The following is an 18,774-nucleotide window of genomic DNA, read 5'->3' as shown; positions in this document are numbered from 1 at the left end:
TGAAAATGTTTCCTTCAAAATATCTTCAAATGGTCAGCAACTGTCAATCTTAAATATTGATATAATTTTCAATTCGCATTTCCTTCTTCACCAAACGCGTAATCTTAAAATTTGAAATCAAGATAAATAACTCTCTACTGATGAAAGCAATTCTGACAAAACTTATTGACCATATAACCAAAAAACTAATTATAAATATTAATTTGTAAAAAATCAGACAAATTTAATTTACTTACTCTCAGAAAAACCGATTTATTATTAATTTAAATACATTTAAAATTTGGTATAATGTTTAAAAAGATTTATAATCATGGTAATAAGCAATTAAACAGATTTAGAGAAATCAATTCAATGACCAAATTAAGCCTATGTTTGACGTGATTAAGCCAATGTCTAGAAAAAAAAGATTTTTTATTAGAAATATATTTATTTATTTCCCTTTCTAGATGAACCTACTTTTTTGGCTGCATCAACCGTATTGTAAATCAACATAGCAACTGTCATTGGCCCAACTCCTCCTGGAACTGGGGTAATTGCTGAAGCAACCTCCTTGCATTGATTGTAATCAACATCTCCAACCAATCTGTAACCAGATTTTTTACTAGCATCAGGAATTGATGTGATTCCACAATCAATAACAACCGCACCTTATGATCAAAACAAAAGTCATAATTAGTCATCATAATCAATAATTAATATGGGCTGTATATTACCAGGCTTGAGCCAATCTTTTTTAACAAATAAAGGCTGACCAACAGCAGCGACAACAATATCTGCGTTGCGAACAATATCAGGAATATTTTTACTTCTTGAATGGACAATTGTAACAGTTGCATTATGCCAAACCAGTAATTGAGCCATTGGAGAACCAATAATTTTACTTCTACCTAAGACAACAGCATTGGAACCTTGTTTGAAGAAAGGAAAGATAATCCATGTTAAATCATAGTCAACAGTAAACATATATTTTGATTATACCTGCAATTTGAATCCCACTTTGCTTTATAAGCTCTAAGCAACCAAATGGAGTACATGGGATATAACTGTTCTTTCCATCAACCTGGCCATGCATGAGTTTACCAGCATTTATGTCTGAAAGGCTACAAGAAAATAATTTTTAGCAAAAATTCAAACTCAAATTATTAGTTTTATTGAATTAGCTACTAACCCATCTACATCCTTGTTTGGGTCTATTAGATTGGTAATGAAGTCTGCGTTGATTGGGTTATCACTGTCCAAAGGTAGTTGTACAATTATGCCGTGAACATTAGGGTCTTGGTTGAGATCTTTGATTTTTTGAATCAACTGTGAATTAGAATGATTAGTTTAGGCCTGATATTGAAGATAGTGTTTATGTTTTTTCTTACCTGAGTCTCAGTAGTTGATTTTGGTAATTTATGGTGAATAGCTGAAACACCAACCTCTTCACTGAATTTAACTTTCATTCGAATGTAAACATTCGAGTCATCTCGAGCTCCAACTTGTACAATAGCTAAGCAAGGTTTGATGGATAATTTTGCAACTTCATCTCGTAGCTTGGCTTGAATTTGCGAGGAAACCTCTTTTCCACTGATTATTTTAGCCATGGTTCTAGCTTGTCTGCTGGTAAAACAAAATACACAAGGTAAAAAAAGAAATAAAAATACTAGTAAATAGTCAATTAAAACAGTTGAGTGAAGAAATAAAATAAAATGTAATGACTTTTAAGCCACCGGAAAGCAAAATGAGACATCGTAATTGTAAGATTTATCTTAATCGAAGCAAACTTGTTTTCAAGAGTTGCCTCCTTTCAATAACTCCTGAAGATGATGCAGTTTACTTATCTAGAATCTAGATAAATATTAATTGATTGATAGATAATTTGCAGCTATCTTATCTACTAAATTTATTATTTATGTTCATCACATCCAGATACTCCGATATTATTTTAATCAAGCTAATTCCAAGTATTACTGAATGTAAGACGCTTGTACCATTTTTATTTGTTCATATATCTAGTCTTCATTACCGCTACCTTGCTACATGCTTTGCCCTCGATGAACAATAACCGTAAAGGTCAAAGCTAAATATCAATTAGTAAATCAATCTAATCACTTACCATGTAATCGATGATGGTTTGATTAGGCTATTGAGTCCATTGATAAAGCTGATGACTCGAGTCATGTTTAAAGTTGAGTCTTATATTCACATTGAAAAAAACAAAGTCATACATGTAATGATTGTTATCGTTGATTGCTGCCTATGATAATGATCAATCAAGATCTCAAATTGATTATTAATTCCTAGTACCTTAATGCACAAACATCGAGATAAGTACTAAAATCGGTAATTAAACTATCAAAAACAATCAAAGTGAAAAAATGAAAAAGGTTGAAGCACATTGAAAACTGATCATATGGTAAAAAAAATAGAAGCATGACATTACCAACACTTTTGAATTGCCCGGGCATTTATTAATACATGCATTACCAAAGAGTAAGGTTATTATATTATCAAATGTACTCATATATAAGAATTTTGATTAAGGATTGAAGTTTTAAAAACATAAGTTATATTCCTTTTTTGTATATCAAATAAACAAAACTCATATGAAATGAAACTTTTATTGAACTTTTTTTTTAAACTTCTTTTTAGATGTTCTCTTAGATAATTATTTAGATTCTTTTTTATGCTGTCTGATTGCTTTCCTCGATTGGCCACTGTTCCTCGTTTGGCCACTGTTCTGCCTTTTGCCACGGTTCCCCGTTTGAATCCGATTCTGTGAGATCAATCACTTTATAACTTTCTCTCTCAATAAATAGTTGTAATTGGCGCAAGCAATCGGGCTCTGACGGTTCTTGGGAAGCTAAAATTTTATCAAGAAATTTTTCCTGATCCTCGCTAGATTGTTCACATATCTCCACCGAGTGTAAAAAACTTCCAAGTATATCGTCTATTGTCATGTTATCTTCAAATTCGGAGCTTGGTACACTTGATTGACTTGAATAATTGGTTCTTTGAGCTTGCTCGAAACATTCCGCTGATTGGGTAATTTCTTTATAAAAATAATTTAATCAATATATCAATTTGTTTATTCAATTTGTTTCGATTGTCAAATTATTGTTTTGTTTCAATTGGAGTTTGAAATTTTATAAATTTGATTTACAATGGAAGAAGGTTAGTAATATTTTTATTCATTTTAATAATGCTATAAGAAAATCTGTATCGAAATTTTTAGCTTTATAAACAAATTGATATATTGATTAAATTATTTTATAAAGAAATTACCCTGAAAATATGCTAATTGATTAATTATATAATTAGAAATAAACTTTCGTAATACGAAATTGAATAATCAATGATCCTGTGTTACATGGCTTTAGACCTGATAAAATAACAGATTGACATCCTTTCCATCAATATCCCTTCATCGATTTCCGTCCTTACCTAATTTTTGTTTTGCTTTCCTGTTTCAATTCAACCTTTGGTTTTTCTTATCAATTTATTTTCTTCTAAAGTTTATATTCGTCTAAATTTTGGATTCAATCGTTATTTTTGTGCTTTTAGGATATTCCAATCAATATTCAAATGAAAGGTCACCTAAATTTGATCATCACTTTTTTACTCGTTGTTAACTTTATTAGTACAGTAGTTTCAATCAGGAGAAACACTTTATTAAGAGATACAAATTCAAAATTTAAGTTCCCCGAGATCCAAGAGTCAAGGAATCGATACCTAAAAGGTGAGTATTTTTCAGAAAATCTTAAGTCTTACACTTTTATTTTGAGAAACAGTTATTATGAGTTAAACAGTTATAAGAAATCTTCCTAATTCTGACTTGAATAATCTTGCAGTTGTAAACAATTATTACCTAAGACTAATTATTGGTTACAATTTACAATTATTTTGTGATTTTATGCATTGCTTTTTTTGATTGATTCTTAACAAATTTACTTGCAACATCAAACATTTGAATTGATTTTTATAATTGTTCACTTGAATTAATTTCAGACGAAAAGCCGAGCTTAGATGATCATGAAGCCTTTTTGGACTGGTTTTTAAAAGAATCTAGTTTAGATTATTCGGAGATTTACCAATCATATGATGGTTGGTACAATAACAAAGATAAACCAAATCTTGGATCAACAGGTAAGAATGGAGATGCTTTTAAATTTTTTAAGATGTTTCTGATTTTAATGATAACATTCATTATTGCAGGAAGCTCATTAAGTCGACTGACCTCAGCTAGATATCAAGATGGCGTTGGTAAACCATTGATATCAGATTTACCCAATCCATTTCATTTAAGTTCATTATTATCAACCAACGACAATGAAAATATTGTCAACCGATTAGGCAAAAATGCCTTACTTGTGTTTTTTGGTAAGTAATTTATTATTTTCAGAGTCATTTAAAGATCATTTGTTCATTATTAATATATTTTTACTAAATGTTTGAAATTCTAAAGGCGAACACGTAACAAATGAAATTGTTGATACGAGGATACAGTCATCATGTCCACCTGAATATTTTGACGTTGAAATACCATCTGATCATGAGTTTAAGCGCAAATTGGGACGCAGTTTCATGCCTTTCATTCGTGGAAAATACTCTCAAGAAACTGGAAAATCAGTCAATAATCCTCGAAAAATGGTAACTTATTTCAAATGTTGCAAATATTCCCTAATAGTGATTTAATTTATCTTTCAGATCAGTGATGCTACACCTTATATTGATGGTGGAACTATTTATGGCCGTTCAAAAATGGTCACTGATCAACTAAGGAGCTTTGAATCAGGACGACTCCGTTCAGATATTAGCAATAAAAATTTCCCAGCTAAGAATCGTAATGGTCTACCAAATGACAATGAGCCAATTTACCAAAATAATACCAATTCAGCACATATGGAATCTGTTAAGCGATTTTATGGTAATTTTTGCCTTCAAAGCACTTTGATCTGTTTCTACTTTTGTTATTTTATTTACTATAAATTTCATTTTTCTCATTAAGCAACCGGTGATTATCATGCAAACGAGAACCCATTTCTTTTAGCAATCAATATCATGTGGTTTCGATGGCACAATTTGATTGCAGATAAATTAAGAAAAAATAATCGCCATTGGGACGACGAAAAGATTTTCAATACCGCAAGAAAATGGGTAATTGCATCCCAACAGGTTAGTTTACAATAAGGTTTCACCTAAAAAGCAACCCAAATACCAGTTTTTATAACAATTCATATCTAGTAATAGTTAAATTAAATTTCTTTACTTTCATTAGCAAGTGATAATAAACGAATGGTTACCAATCTGGACTGGAAAATCATTAACTAAATATAATGGTTACAAGAAATCGGTCGATCCCTCTGTTAGTCACTTGTTTAGTGGATCAGCGATGAGATATGGACATGTTTTGGTTCCTCCAACTGTCAAATTATGGTTTGATGTGTGTGACCAGAGTTACAATGTTAATAAACGAAAATTAAGGCAAATCAAACGAAAAAATAATCCACTTTATAATACATCGCCAGTTAAGCTTTGCAATAGTTTCTTTAGCTCGTTCAATCTAACTGAAAAGAGTTATAAATCATTTTTCCTGAGCTTAACTGTAACATCTTCCCGTCCTGATGGAGCATCGATATCAAAAAATTTGAGAAGACGTACTTATGGGCCAATTGATTTCACTCGACGGGATTTGGCTTCAGTTAATATACAACGAGGACGAGACTTTGGTTTACCCGATTACCTTTCAACCAGATCATTGTTCAACTTGCCTGTTTATGGTGACATGTATTCAATCAATAGCAACCTGTGGAATAGCTCAACAACAAATTTCCATGTAAGCTAAATATCAATTTTATCAATTTAAACATTTATTTTGATCTTGTTCATCTCGATTCTGATAGAAAATTTCAACGCTGTATAAAAATGTAAATGATATTGATGTTTACTTCGGAGGACTGATGGAGTCAAATGCAAATGGAATTGGAGAAACGTTTCGTGAAATTATCAATGAACAATTTACGAGAATCAGAGATTCTGATTACTTTTGGTACCAAAATCGAGAAAATAAGTAATATCAGAATCTTAAAAAATACCAGATATTTAATATTCCTGTTTTTTTATCTATTTAGACTGTTTGATGATACTCAAATCAAAAAATTGGAATTGCTCTCAATCCGAGATATTTTAACATTGACTCTTAATGTGTCTGTACAAGAAAAGCCTTTCCTTCTTCCCAATGAGAGAGGTACAATAGTAGACAATTTATTTAATATTGAATTGTTTTCTTATATAGTCAATAACTAAATTTACCCGATTTAATTTTAGATAATTTTCCAGCTGAATGTGGTTCGCCTGATTTAATCAAATTTCCTTGTCAATATGGTGCATGTTTCGCGCTGTCAAACATCAATACTGCCGATAACGATGAAATTGGTTTCTGTCCAAATCCACAAACTTTCGATTATATGACTGGAAGTGAGTTTCCATTATTCACAACAATTGGTTCACTTGGACTGTACGTTTTAGGCTGCTGGTTAATACTTTGGATCCTCGTAAGTCGAAGGAAACGAAAAGATGAATTAATCAGAAGGAAGAGTAAGAGAGCTAAAATGTCTGCTTCACCAGGGATCAATTCAACTATTGGTAATTTATAAATAGTAATTTCAGATTTACATTTGTCTAATTTGCGTTTTCCAATTTAAATTTTACAGCTTTTGAATGGGAAAGTGGTGAAGATAGCATGAAACCAATTTTAATAAACTTTGAGCTCAAGGAAAAACGAATATCAATAAAATCTTTGGGCCATGAAGAAAAATTGATCCGGCGAATTGATTTCAAAGGGATTCAATCAATCAAATTACAAATCAGTGTCAATTCAAAGCAGCCACTGATTGCGGCCAAGATCCCGAATGAACATGACTTGGTAATGTTAACGCATTCAATAATTGCTCGATAATAATTTAATTTCCTTTCCATCTTCAGATAGTAACATTTGATAATGAGGCTGAGCAAACTGTTTTTGTTCAACAATTGGAAGCGTTTCTTGAATCAATTGGTGTGGGCCGTGAGCGTCAACAAATGGATGCAAAAAGGATTCTTAAATCATGTTACAGCAAACATGAGCGACAAAAACATTTGGAATCGTTTTTCCGTGCTGTCTTTGCTCACGTTAGTATAGTTTGCTCAACAATTTTAATCACAGCTAACTGTCCATTTTATTTTCACTCATATTTTGTCAGTCTTTCGATATTAAACCGTTGAAAAGTAAAGTCGACTTGAAAATTGCGAAGAATATTTTACAAACGGAATTGACTGAATATGAATTTGCTGAGGCATTAGCCATGAGACCAGATTCATTATTTGTTAAGCAAATGTTTTCCTTGGTTGATAAAGATGAAAATGGTTACATATCTTTCAGAGAGTTTCTTGATATGATGATCATCTTTGCTAAAGGTAAGTTTCAATATTCAACAATCATTACTGAATAAGAAAATATCAATTTTTAAATTCAAGGTTCATCGGATCAGAAAGCTAAGTTAATGTTTGACATGTATGATTTGGATGGAACTGGAAGTTTATCTAAGCAAGAGTTTTCAACAATGATCAGGTATATCAAACAAAAATTTTAATTTTGAATTATTTTTAAATTGAATTTTTCTTGTTTCTTTCATACAGATCGATGCTTGAACTGGCTAATCAGAGTATTGATTCAAAACAAATGGAGGAACTGATCAGTTCAATGTTTACTTCAGCTGGATTGGACTCTAAAAATGAATTGAATTTGACTGATTTTCTCAAATTTTTAGGCGATTATAAAGAAGAATTTGGTTACGTAGAGCTTAATCTTGAAGGTGAAAATAAAATCCATAATCAAGACTTCTTATTTACCAGTTTTATTTAATTTCATCTCATTTAGTTGGTGATTTAAAGGTTGAGATTGATTCAAGCCAAAGTAAAAGACAGAGCGCAATGTTTCGTGCCCGAGATAAAATTGTACGAGCTTATTCAATTTACAAAGAGGAACCACAATCAACCGAAAGGTAAATTAAAAGACTCTTTCAAGAGATAATTTAATGATCTTTTCTTGTTTACAGGTCGAGTAAAGATAATTCAATTTCAATTGAAACTCAACATCCGACTGAGCAGCATGGCTTTATCAACCAATTATCCCGATTCATTGATGAAACAAAATGGCATATTTTTTGGTTCCTTGTATTTTTCTTGATCATAGGCTATTTGCTGATTGATAAATTGATCTGTAAGATATTTAAATTAACATGTTAACAAATTAACCAAAGTCAAACAAATTAACTATTCTGGTTACAGATTATACCTATTTTAATGAAGATCGTGGCTTAAGACAAATTGCTGGCTTTGGAGTTGCCATCTCAAGAGGAACTGCATCAGTGATTATGTTCATTTTTTCAATATTATTGATAACAATGTCTCGTAATTTAATCACTGTTTTACGCGAAACCTTTTTGAACAAATACATACCTTTCGATGCGTCGGTTTCGTTCCATAAGATCATCGCTATAATTGGTTTAATATTTGCCAGTAAGTCAATCAAGTCCAAAATTGACAATATAACTTCAAATTTTTCTTGTCTTACAGTAATTCATTCAATTGGTCATACATTTAACTTTTATCATATTCTTACTCAACGTCCGAGTGATCTGATGTGCCTTTTTCCCAGCTTTTATTCAAGGTAACATATTAATCACACAAAAACATAATCTAATCTTCTGTATATTTTAATTTCAGATCAAATGAACTTCCTAAGTTTCAAGACTGGTGTTTCCACACTATAACTGGTAAGTAAGGTTAACATTACCGAGACCGTGATTTAATTGTTTACAAACCAAAATGAATGACCTATGGCTATTTCTCACCATCAATATCTTTGAATAAATTAGCAACATCAACTTATCGATATTTTTCTTTTACTTTAATCTTCCCTAAGGTGTTACTGGATTACTCTTGTTGGCTTTGATGACAATCATTTACATATTTTCAACTCCAGTTTCCCGTCGATATGTATTTACCGCTTTCTGGTCAACACATAATCTTTATCCATTATTTTACTTGTTAATGTTTCTCCATGGACTCGGGCGTCTTATCCAAGAGCCATTATTAACATCATATCTGATTGTACCATTGGTTTTATTCAAGATTGATAAACTAATCAGTATCTCACGGAAGAAATCGGAAATTCCAGTTGTCAGAGTTGTTCATTATCCATCCAATGTGACTTTACTTTGCTTTGCTAAGCCGGAAAACTTTGATTACAAAAGTGGCCAATGGGTGCGAATTTCAAGTGTTGCCCTAAATTCAAATGAATTTCATCCATTTACTCTTGCTTCGGCTCCTCACGAGGAAAACCTTCAACTTTACATTCGAGCTGTTGGCCCATTTACCACCAACATCAGACAAATTTATGACCCTAATGGACTTTCAATGTCCCCTTATCCAAACATCAGGTTAGATGGACCTTATGGGGAAACACATCAAGATTGGTTCAGATTTCCTGTTTCAGTTCTGGTTGGTGGTGGAATCGGTGTAACACCATTTGCATCCATTTTAAAAGACGTTGCTTTTAAAGCTTCAATAAATCGCATGACAACCTGTAAAAAGGTATAACTCGTTATCATTCCAAGACAATATTGTCACCTTTTTGCTTGTAATGATATATGATCTTACTTTGATTTTATGATATAATAATGATAATCCTATTTGTTACATTTTGTCATCTGATCTACATCATTTTGTTTCACATCTACTTATAAATGCTATTATTATTTTGCCTTCATTTAGGTCTACTTTTTATGGGTAACTCGAACTCAAAAGCATTTTGAATGGTTGGTCGATATACTTCGTGATTTAGAGGAAAAAGATGTATCAAACCTTGTCTGTGTTCACATATTTATCACTCAATTTTATGATAAATTTGATTTAAGAACCATGATGTTGGTGAGTTGTATAACAAATCAAATCTAATCTGATTCCAACAAGACAAAAATAGACATTGATCTTTCAATCGATGACCTCTTGTGTATCACATTATCAATAATCTTAAGTGTAAATTATTTCTAACACTTATTCACATAATTTACATGTACTTTACAATCACTGTGATATAATAGTAATGATAATAGTATTACTGTGAATCAGATGAGTGTTATTTACAGTATGTACACAAAGTCACTGCTGACAAAAAAGTCTCAATTTTTTGCTAATTGTTTCACCTTTAATTTATTCCAGTATGTTTGTGAACGTCATTTCCAGAGAGTCTCAAATCGTAGTTTATTTACTGGATTAAAAGCTAAAACCCAATTTGGAAGGCCTGATTTTCATCAATTTTTTACTTCCCTTCAAAGGTTGCATCCTAAGGTAAGTTAATTTATAACTGTTTATCATTTCATTAACTTTGAATCTAATTTGTTTGAAGGTTGCAAGAATTGGAGTTTTCAGCTGTGGTCCACCACCGATGACAAATTCAGTTGGATCAGCCTGTGAAAGGATGAATCGTCAATCAGGAGCTTTGTTTATACACCATTCGGAAAATTTTTAGCTCAACAATGAGTTAATCTTGAACAACCGTTGAAGATGAAGTCTGATTTATATATTATTTTGATGAAACTCACAAGACTTATATATTTACATTTCTACTAAATGTATGGACAATGGAGCAAGCTTAGAACCTTAATTATGCGAAAATCAGGGAAATTATCGACTTGGTTACCTGCTATAGCTAGCTTTGAATACAATTGTGATTGTCGATGAAATTGTTTCGAGTCAAACAATTAGCGATAGTTTATTATAAATTTATAGGTAAATCAGAAATACAAATGAAACCGTTACTGAGACATTGAGATTACAATTAATTTATTATTAACATCTATCCATACAATGGAAACAGTGGGAATATTAAAAATGGTCAACCTTACGATAATAATTAAATAAGTAATAATTTTACCAACAATAAAAGGTATGTTTGTCTTTCTTTTTTGAAATGAACCACAAGATACATTTAATGAACATTATTTACATTGAGGCAGCAATGGTGTAAGCCGACGTTGTTGACCTTTCTTTATCATTTTTATTGGCAATCAATATTCTGAATAGTTCAAAGTAAAGATTGCCATGATCTGAATTAATGAAAGTAAGTTATTTACGAATTATTGAATTGATTTGATTATAACATTGTACTTTTTTCGCCACTTTATTAACAATTTATTGAGAGATTGATTTATGGAGATATTGGTATTCATTTTTCCATTTATCTTTTCATTGTGATTCAGATTTAATTTTACAGTTTGCTTAGGATAATTAAGTACCTGTTAACAATAATGATATAATCAATGATGAATTCAAAAATGATACTGATTTTGACCAATAAACTAGTGTTTGTCTAAGGTCTAATATCTCATTGAAACAATCCAAAAATATGATTTACAGTAAATACAATAAATTCAACTCTTAACCTGCAACTTTACCAATTTATCAGTAAAATAATAAATAAATCTGATTGGGGTTAGGATGATGATAAGCTTACAAAACACATTTCACTCTTTGAGGTGGGAAAAATGAGGTTCAAGGTACCAAGGAACAGGAGGGTCATTTGGGTCTCTATTTCTCTCTTCATTTTCAAGAATTGACATTATTAAATCCATAGCGACATCTTCATTTTCTTGATCATCAGCCGTGTGCCCTCGCGTTAATATGTGAGAATTATCATCCGTTTCATTTGAACTTTCTGGTAATATTGGTAGGCTAGCATCTGAAGTACGGTAAAAATCGTCTCCACTAATGCAGGTTAAACTGGTTAAACAATTTGAATTTTGCCAATTTTGAGTTGCATTTGTTGTTGAATCATTTGTCGTTGGGTCAACACTATTCACATTGATTCCATTGGGAAGAGAGCTACCAGAATTAGTGGTTCTTCCACCAACACCTAATGGATCATAATTATTTTCATGTCTATATGAGCTTTTCGTATCAACACCATTTGTTCCATATGAGCTTGTATCTGTTTCCATTGTACAATTACCGGTAGATATACTGGATATACTGGTCACTCCTTCATTATCTGATACAGTTAAACTTAAATCACTTTCAACCGCAGAAGGTCCAGCCAGAGTTGCTAAAGAACCAGAATCTAACCAAATATTGCTATCATTTCCACTAGAACTACTGTTTATCTCATTTTTATTTACATTATTAGTAACAACATTGTTGTTATTGTTATTACAATTACTGTTAAGACTGTTATTAGCATTAACACTAGTTGTTGGATTGCTTGGTCCAAGTTGCGATTGCTGTTGCTGTTGAGAATGGAGATTGTCTAACTGAATAAGTCCTGAAGACTTTATTTGTGATGCGATTAAACCTCTTGCTACATTATCAGGCCTCCATTTTTTCAATTTATCAAATTCACTGTCTGTAGTGACAAATGTATTTGTAATGGGTAGTGTCGATGATGAATATGGTGAAGCTGATAGTAAAAAATTGGACTCTTCATAACGCCGTTGATTCTCGATTACTTCATCTGCAATGTATCGACCAATCTTCCAAAGAGCAACTCTCGATGAAGCCAACATCTTTTGTACACTTCGAGTGTCTGTCGATGAATAACCAGTGGAAGATTGTTCATTTGATGAAGCACCTCCGTTACCAACACCTAAATTATTACCATTGGTTGTATTATTTGTGCCAGTATTACTTGAATTGCTGTTTCCATTTGACTTGTGAGCTCGATTTTTACAGGAATCACTTATTCGGAAAAGTATATCATCAACTGTACTCGATGTCTTCCAACTGGCAGTCACATAGTTATTGTTATTATTGTTGCTATTTTCAACATTAACTGAGCTTTCAACTTTATCAATATCAGATACACAGGTATTAACAGCTATTAAAAATTCAAACTCTTTGGTCCAAGGATTTCGGAATGTTTTCCAAGTTGTTTGAAGACAAATGTACGGCCCTGACTTGGTTTTGAATCGATATCCAGCTGATTTTGAGTTTTCTCCTGAAGCTTCCAAGCCTGAAATAAAAATAAGCAACAATTAATTGTAGTTAACTGAGTCAATCAGACAGATGTAACTTGAGTAAACAAATTGTAACAGGTTACATAATTAACCGAAACAAATTAGTTGATTTTCGCTAAATTAACCTGCAAACAGAGATAAAAGTGATCTTTCAACCAACTTATAAACCTTTGAGTGACTCAATTTAATGTAGGTTGTTCAATTGTTATACAACCAATCAACAGTTGTTGATTAAAATAACATATAAACTGAATTTTGGGCAAAAGTCTAAATTGAACCAATAATCAATTTATTGATACCTAATCAACATCATTAAGAGATGCACTTAATAAGGTTGATCAAAAGGCCATTGTAAATAATACGGATTAATTGAGTTACAACTGCTTGGTCTCAAAGATCATTGCATTATAAATTGGATCAATTCAATTCCTAACCTTTCAGGATAAAAACAATCCTTCAGGAAACCTTACAGTTAAGGTGGATAATTGAACTTCAATTATCATCTTATTGATGCTCATAATTTCTCTGATTATGATAATTAATTAGTTAATTTTAAATTGTAATCAAATTGCCATAAATAAGGTCTGGACTAGTCTGACATCCATATGATTGTAATTGTTTACATTTAAATAACGATAATCACACCGATTGTTGTTCAAGTTAAGATGGTAAATCTATTAAACTAATTTATCAAGTATCTTAAACAGCTTGAATGTAATAATCAAATTATATAACAGAGTTATTGAATTGGAAATGTAATTGTTAACAATGTATGTGACAACTTCAGGTGATATCCAATGGAGTTGTAAATCCTTACATTGTTATAGTCAATAATAAACATCATATCTTCAAAAATATATCCATTTAATTTTAGTCAACAACAATTATCATCTAATCATCAATCTATTGTTAACTTTAATCTATTCAATTTACTTTCAATAAAAGAAGCATTTCAACCATTTTTCTGGTGTTAATTCACTGGTGTTATTCACAGTTTGTTTACATGCTGCAATTGGCCTGTAAATTTGCAAATATCAACTGATTTATACAATATATTGTTAATATTGTTGTTGAGCAAACTCTATTGTTAATCTGGACTCATCAGGACACAGGAACTCCTTCATGAGATGAAAACGTAACTCCAAAAAAGCAGAATCTGAGTAAAAAGCTATAGACTGGGAATGAATGAGCTCAATAACTTGTTCAATTGTATTGTAAATGTGAAGATTGGATATTTTTGATTGATTCCTTTTTTTAATACTTACCAAGACGATGACTTTCAGCAAGAATTTTCAGATCTTCATGATGACAGTATTCATAACAACAAGTTCCTAATAGCTCTTGAGGAAGGTAGCCTAAAATAAGTGTTGCCCTTTGGTCAACAAACAAAAATTTACCATCAATTGTGTGTCTAGAAGTGAAGCTGATAGGTTTTATTGAAATATCGGGTTGATGAGGAGTGGGTCCACATAGGTTTGGCAAGGTTCGTCCAATGGCTACTAAACAACTCATATTGTAAATGTCCGATTCATTTTCAGATTCCTCGGTGACAGACATTTTTGTTGAAATCCATGATTTAAGATATCCAATACAATGAACAACACAATATTTCCTATCAGATGATTGCGATTTGCGTCTCTTTTGTGCGTAACCCGTTGTTGTATCGGCTTCTTCCTTCACTCTGGGCATCGATTTAAACTTCATTCGGCAAAAAAATGATCTTCTAGCTCCTGGTGACATATTTACTTGACTTGATGGAGATGCCGTTGATTTAACTGGTAACATGGCTGTAACAAAATCAAGAAAAATATTCACAAAACAGATTAATCATTGAATTCGATATTATTGAGATTTTAATCAACAAACGAGTAATAAAACATTATTAACCATAATTTGCCTTTAAACCATTTTTTCATAGTCAACAGTTGAATTAAAATTTATTCATTGTATAATACAATGAAAGAAAATACTGATTTTGAAAATGTTTTATTCAATTTAGTTCAATCAGTAAAGGTTAGCAATTTATTGGGATTTTAATTTAATATAACCATGAAATTGTTTTTTTTAATATAAATTGTAATTGAAATTGTTTTGTAGCTTACTGTTGCCTCGGAAATTTAACGTTGAATAGACCTACTATTAAACCATATTTTTATACTAAAACAGGTTCAATTTTGATTGTTATTTCAGGTGAACCTAATGATGAGAGGACTAAATATTTGTGGTTGTGATACTTTGCTTTCTGTCAGATTAACAACAAAATGGCTAGTAGCTTATAACAGGTAACTTGAGATGGACAAGTTAATTGAAGTAAATCAAGTTGATTCAGGATTAAATTCCTTTTATTTTTACCAAGCAAATGTAAATTGATTAGTGGAAGCAAAATAAAATCAGATGAAAAAGTATTGTAATTTGATGCTCTCATCATCTTCATCAATAGCAACATTCATCAGTTTGACCAGCTAATGAACAAAATTGGTCAAGTACAAATTTCAATAATTAGATCAATGGTTGAATCAACAGTTGAATCAATGATTAAACAATTGAATGTTAACAAAACAATAAAGTTTTCCAATCAGTTTTGGCTAATTCAAAATGCAATTTGATTTGAAAACTGCAATGAAAATAGCAATTGAAGATAATGCAAATGTTATTCAATGAACAAGGTTAGTATTGTGATAAACAATTGAAGGTAAAAAGACAGAGTTATATGAAGCAAGTCTGATCAAAATTAGACAGAAGGGTTAACATTTGATGGAATATAATTAAGTAATTAAAAGTTAAATATTTGAAGCCAAACAAATCAACTGTCACGTGAGCAATAATTAATTATTTTTCCTCATCAAGATAATAATGAGAAGCAAACATTTAAGGAAGGTTCAGAAAGTTTCAAATAATTAGACTTCAGACCTCATCATATTATTTTAATATGTTATTCACATTTTAACCATTAATTGTTGATTAATTACTCCAAATGGAAGGCAAAGAGTTGATCAAAAACAAAAATATTGTCAACAACAGCAATTTGAATGAGAGAAGACAAGAAAATTGAAATTTTTAATTGTGATTGACTGGCCAAGCCAACTGATGGTTCAAGATAAGATGCTGTTCAAGATGACCTGTGCAATATCGAGGTCTAGCTAATAGCAACAAAAACTGTTGTTTCAATGGAGTCAACAATGGAATTGGTTAAACCTAATTTTAAATTTTTACCTAATTATGTATTTTAATAGCTATAACAAATCATTTGATCAAAATTATCGTTGATAACTTACAATGAAAACATAAAATGCAAATTAATTATGAAGTGAATGTTGTGAATGAAAAGGCTTCTTAAATATTTTGTTACCACAATAGCGACACAATATTTTGTATTTCATTTTGTATTGATGGTTGAATTGCAACAATTAGACAGTCAATGAGTTAATCAGTTGGAGAAAAGTTTTAGCACAAAATGATAGGAATTAACTGGTAAATTGTAGGGATAAACTAGGAAGCAAGTAGTTGAATTGAATGGTGAAAGATGAGAGGAAAGCAAATTTAATTTGATCATCAGACTTTTTTTGTTGCTTTTCATTTGGAGTCTTAAAACTGTTGACTGCAATTGACAAGGCCTCAATTAATCTTGCCCTTTAATCCGATCAAATGTCACCTTGTTTTCAACATCATTATCATCATCAGATCACTTCGATAAACAGTTATGCAGAAAACAAACAAATAACCAGAATGTTGAAAGTTAACACAAAAATAACATGCGACATGAAAAAATGGCAAATGTATTAACTAGTTGATTAAACTTGATGGTTGAACAAAAACGTAATCAGCTATGATTTTTCATAACAAAATATCATGTTCTGACCTAAAACTACGCATTAAGTGTTAATATCATGAGCTGGTTAACAATCAAGTCTCATGTGATTGGCAAATATGAAAGTTGATACAAGTTTTTTCAAATGAACTCACTTTTGGCATCAATCAACCTTTCTTTGGGTGAAAGGTCAGATGAAGACAGTTGTTCCTTGACTTTTGCCACGTCTTTAGGGTGCAATATATCGAACCAGTTTTGACCTAAAAGATCGCCCTGGATGAGTTAAAGACAATCAGATCAAATGGTTAAATTTAAAAATCATCTATCATAAGGCTTTTCATCATTGACTAGTTAACTTTGCTTAAACATTTGACAAATGTTTTGGCCAAGTTGTAGTTAAATAGTTAATAAATGTCTTTAAATTAATGGCTTACCTGAGAATAGTTGAGAACCTGTGAAACTGAACCAGAAACAAATAAAATCCTTCCTCTATCACAACTTACAACAAATAAAAATCCCTCTGATATCTGCTTGAATAGAAAAGAGATTGAAAATTGTCAAACTCGGGATGTCATTTGAGCAATAAAACTGAATGGATACATGAAATATTCAACTTACTTGCGATATTAGTTTAAGTAGAGCTTCATCAGAGAGAAAAGTTGGCCTTATTTTGCCGCTTCCAGCAAAAGCATTCATGGAACCCTTGATTGTTTTCATGTGTTGAACTGCCATTCTGAGGACAGTCAATTTATCCAGTTTACGTGACATAGCATTGCACATTGGAATTAAACACGACAATTCGGTGATATAATGATTCATCTTGTCCCTTCGGCGTTTCTCAATTTCACTGTGGTTATGTTTTTTACTTTCATCACTGACCAGCATCTCCGAGTTGTTGATGTTATTAGAGGTGGAACTGTACTTCGGATGAGCTCCTATTGTTAAGCTCATGGTTCAGATTGATGGTTAATCTATTTATTTAAACATAACAAGGAAAACGCAAAATTATAAAACAACTACAAATTCAATTGTTTAAGGAATTGAATGGACAAACTCAAGCTAAATATCGACTTGGATTTGTATTGAAAGATAAAGTAAAAAAGGAAACTTGAGTCCTTGATTGGAGCAACTTACCGTTGAAATGACTTAATATAACTTTTGAGCTGTCCAACAATTTTGTATGCTAATTGATTATGGTTCCACAGGGTAGTAGAGATGAAGAATTGAAGATTGATTTCGGGGTAATTATGATGTTGGGTAAAAAAAGGTCTAGCTTATTGAAATAGTCACTTCACGGGGAATCCAATTGAAGATGAAAAGAAAAATGAACTTCAAATGAATAAAAGACTCACAATCAAGTAATGAGATGATGGTTTTATCGGGTAAAGTAATGGTTATTCAGGTTTACCTTTTGGAAGATGATGATGATCTTGATGTTGATGTAATTAAAATTAACTCTTGATTCCAAATAATTGACTAGTAAAAAAGTGTAGTAAAGTTAACCTCTCTCTGTACATTACAAACCAATGGTCTTGACTTTTTTACATCAACAGGTCTTGCGTTTCATCTTCTCTCTGTCTGCGTCCAGTTATCCTCCGTTTTTACCTCTGTCTACATCATCTTCTTATCATCATCTCCATCCTGATTGGTCAGACTTTTTTGAAGGCAAATATCATTCTATAGGAAAAATAATACTATTATCATCATTATTATTATAATAACATTCACACAGGGATTTAGTGCATTAAAAGATATTTAACGGTGACATCTATCAATGTTTTTACTAACTGTATGGGTCTTGATATTTCATCGGTTTTATTATTTTTTGTTTATTTTTTTACTAGATTAGTGGATCAATGATGGATTTATAGATTGATTTTTTAATTAAATACAGTGAGAAAGTATTACATTGAAAAGGTTAATAAGTTAATT

General features: G+C 31.4%; 3 protein-coding genes across 5 annotated transcripts; 1 reads left to right on the top strand and 2 right to left on the bottom strand.

Annotated features, from left to right (window-relative positions):
• Positions 1 to 227: 227 nt before the first annotated feature.
• Positions 228 to 2,386, bottom strand: Nmdmc (NAD-dependent methylenetetrahydrofolate dehydrogenase). The gene is made up of 7 exons (XM_015929945.3): positions 2,099 to 2,386; positions 1,368 to 1,602; positions 1,169 to 1,305; positions 979 to 1,100; positions 714 to 908; positions 457 to 647; positions 228 to 393 (listed from the first exon to the last, which is right to left on the bottom strand). Exons 1-7 carry the CDS (start codon positions 2,161 to 2,163, stop codon positions 382 to 384), a joined length of 957 nt encoding a protein of 318 aa, XP_015785431.1. The 5' UTR covers positions 2,164 to 2,386; the 3' UTR covers positions 228 to 381.
• Positions 2,387 to 2,932: 546 nt separating this feature from the next.
• Positions 2,933 to 10,971, top strand: LOC107362746 (dual oxidase 2-like). 2 transcript variants are annotated; one of them, XM_089266055.1, is made up of 25 exons: positions 2,933 to 3,027; positions 3,547 to 3,721; positions 3,991 to 4,128; positions 4,198 to 4,362; positions 4,448 to 4,632; positions 4,690 to 4,909; positions 4,991 to 5,157; positions 5,261 to 5,818; positions 5,886 to 6,052; positions 6,114 to 6,229; positions 6,310 to 6,627; positions 6,696 to 6,907; positions 6,967 to 7,152; positions 7,224 to 7,437; positions 7,498 to 7,591; positions 7,660 to 7,835; positions 7,901 to 8,024; positions 8,079 to 8,242; positions 8,311 to 8,541; positions 8,599 to 8,692; positions 8,749 to 8,798; positions 8,948 to 9,618; positions 9,799 to 9,954; positions 10,246 to 10,374; positions 10,433 to 10,971. In XM_089266055.1, the coding sequence occupies exons 2-25, from the start codon at positions 3,568 to 3,570 to the stop codon at positions 10,553 to 10,555; spliced, it is 4,812 nt and encodes a 1,603-aa protein (XP_089122181.1). In that variant the 5' UTR covers positions 2,933 to 3,027; positions 3,547 to 3,567; the 3' UTR covers positions 10,556 to 10,971. The 2 variants fall into 2 exon arrangements, with proteins under 2 accessions (XP_089122181.1, XP_015785354.1); XM_015929868.3 differs by lacking the exon at positions 2,933 to 3,027 and having other exon boundaries at positions 3,450 to 3,721.
• On the bottom strand, positions 10,853 to 18,289 carry LOC107362747 (uncharacterized). 2 transcript variants are annotated; one of them, XM_089266057.1, is made up of 6 exons: positions 17,977 to 18,289; positions 17,461 to 17,813; positions 17,277 to 17,369; positions 16,998 to 17,115; positions 14,300 to 14,821; positions 10,853 to 13,030 (listed from the first exon to the last, which is right to left on the bottom strand). In XM_089266057.1, the coding sequence occupies exons 2-6, from the start codon at positions 17,791 to 17,793 to the stop codon at positions 11,550 to 11,552; spliced, it is 2,547 nt and encodes an 848-aa protein (XP_089122183.1). In that variant the 5' UTR covers positions 17,794 to 17,813; positions 17,977 to 18,289; the 3' UTR covers positions 10,853 to 11,549. The 2 variants fall into 2 exon arrangements, with proteins under 2 accessions (XP_089122183.1, XP_015785355.2); XM_015929869.3 differs by having other exon boundaries at positions 11,191 to 13,030; positions 17,277 to 17,372; positions 17,977 to 18,109.
• Between the last annotated feature and the right edge of the window lie 485 nt (positions 18,290 to 18,774).

This window comes from Tetranychus urticae, chromosome 1 (assembly GCF_039701765.1).
Source record: "Tetranychus urticae isolate SD_2017Ah chromosome 1, NJAU_TeUrti_SD_1.0, whole genome shotgun sequence".
In the NCBI taxonomy this organism is placed as follows: Eukaryota; Metazoa; Arthropoda; class Arachnida; order Trombidiformes; family Tetranychidae; genus Tetranychus; species Tetranychus urticae.
This window is presented reverse-complemented; position numbering and strand designations above follow the sequence as displayed.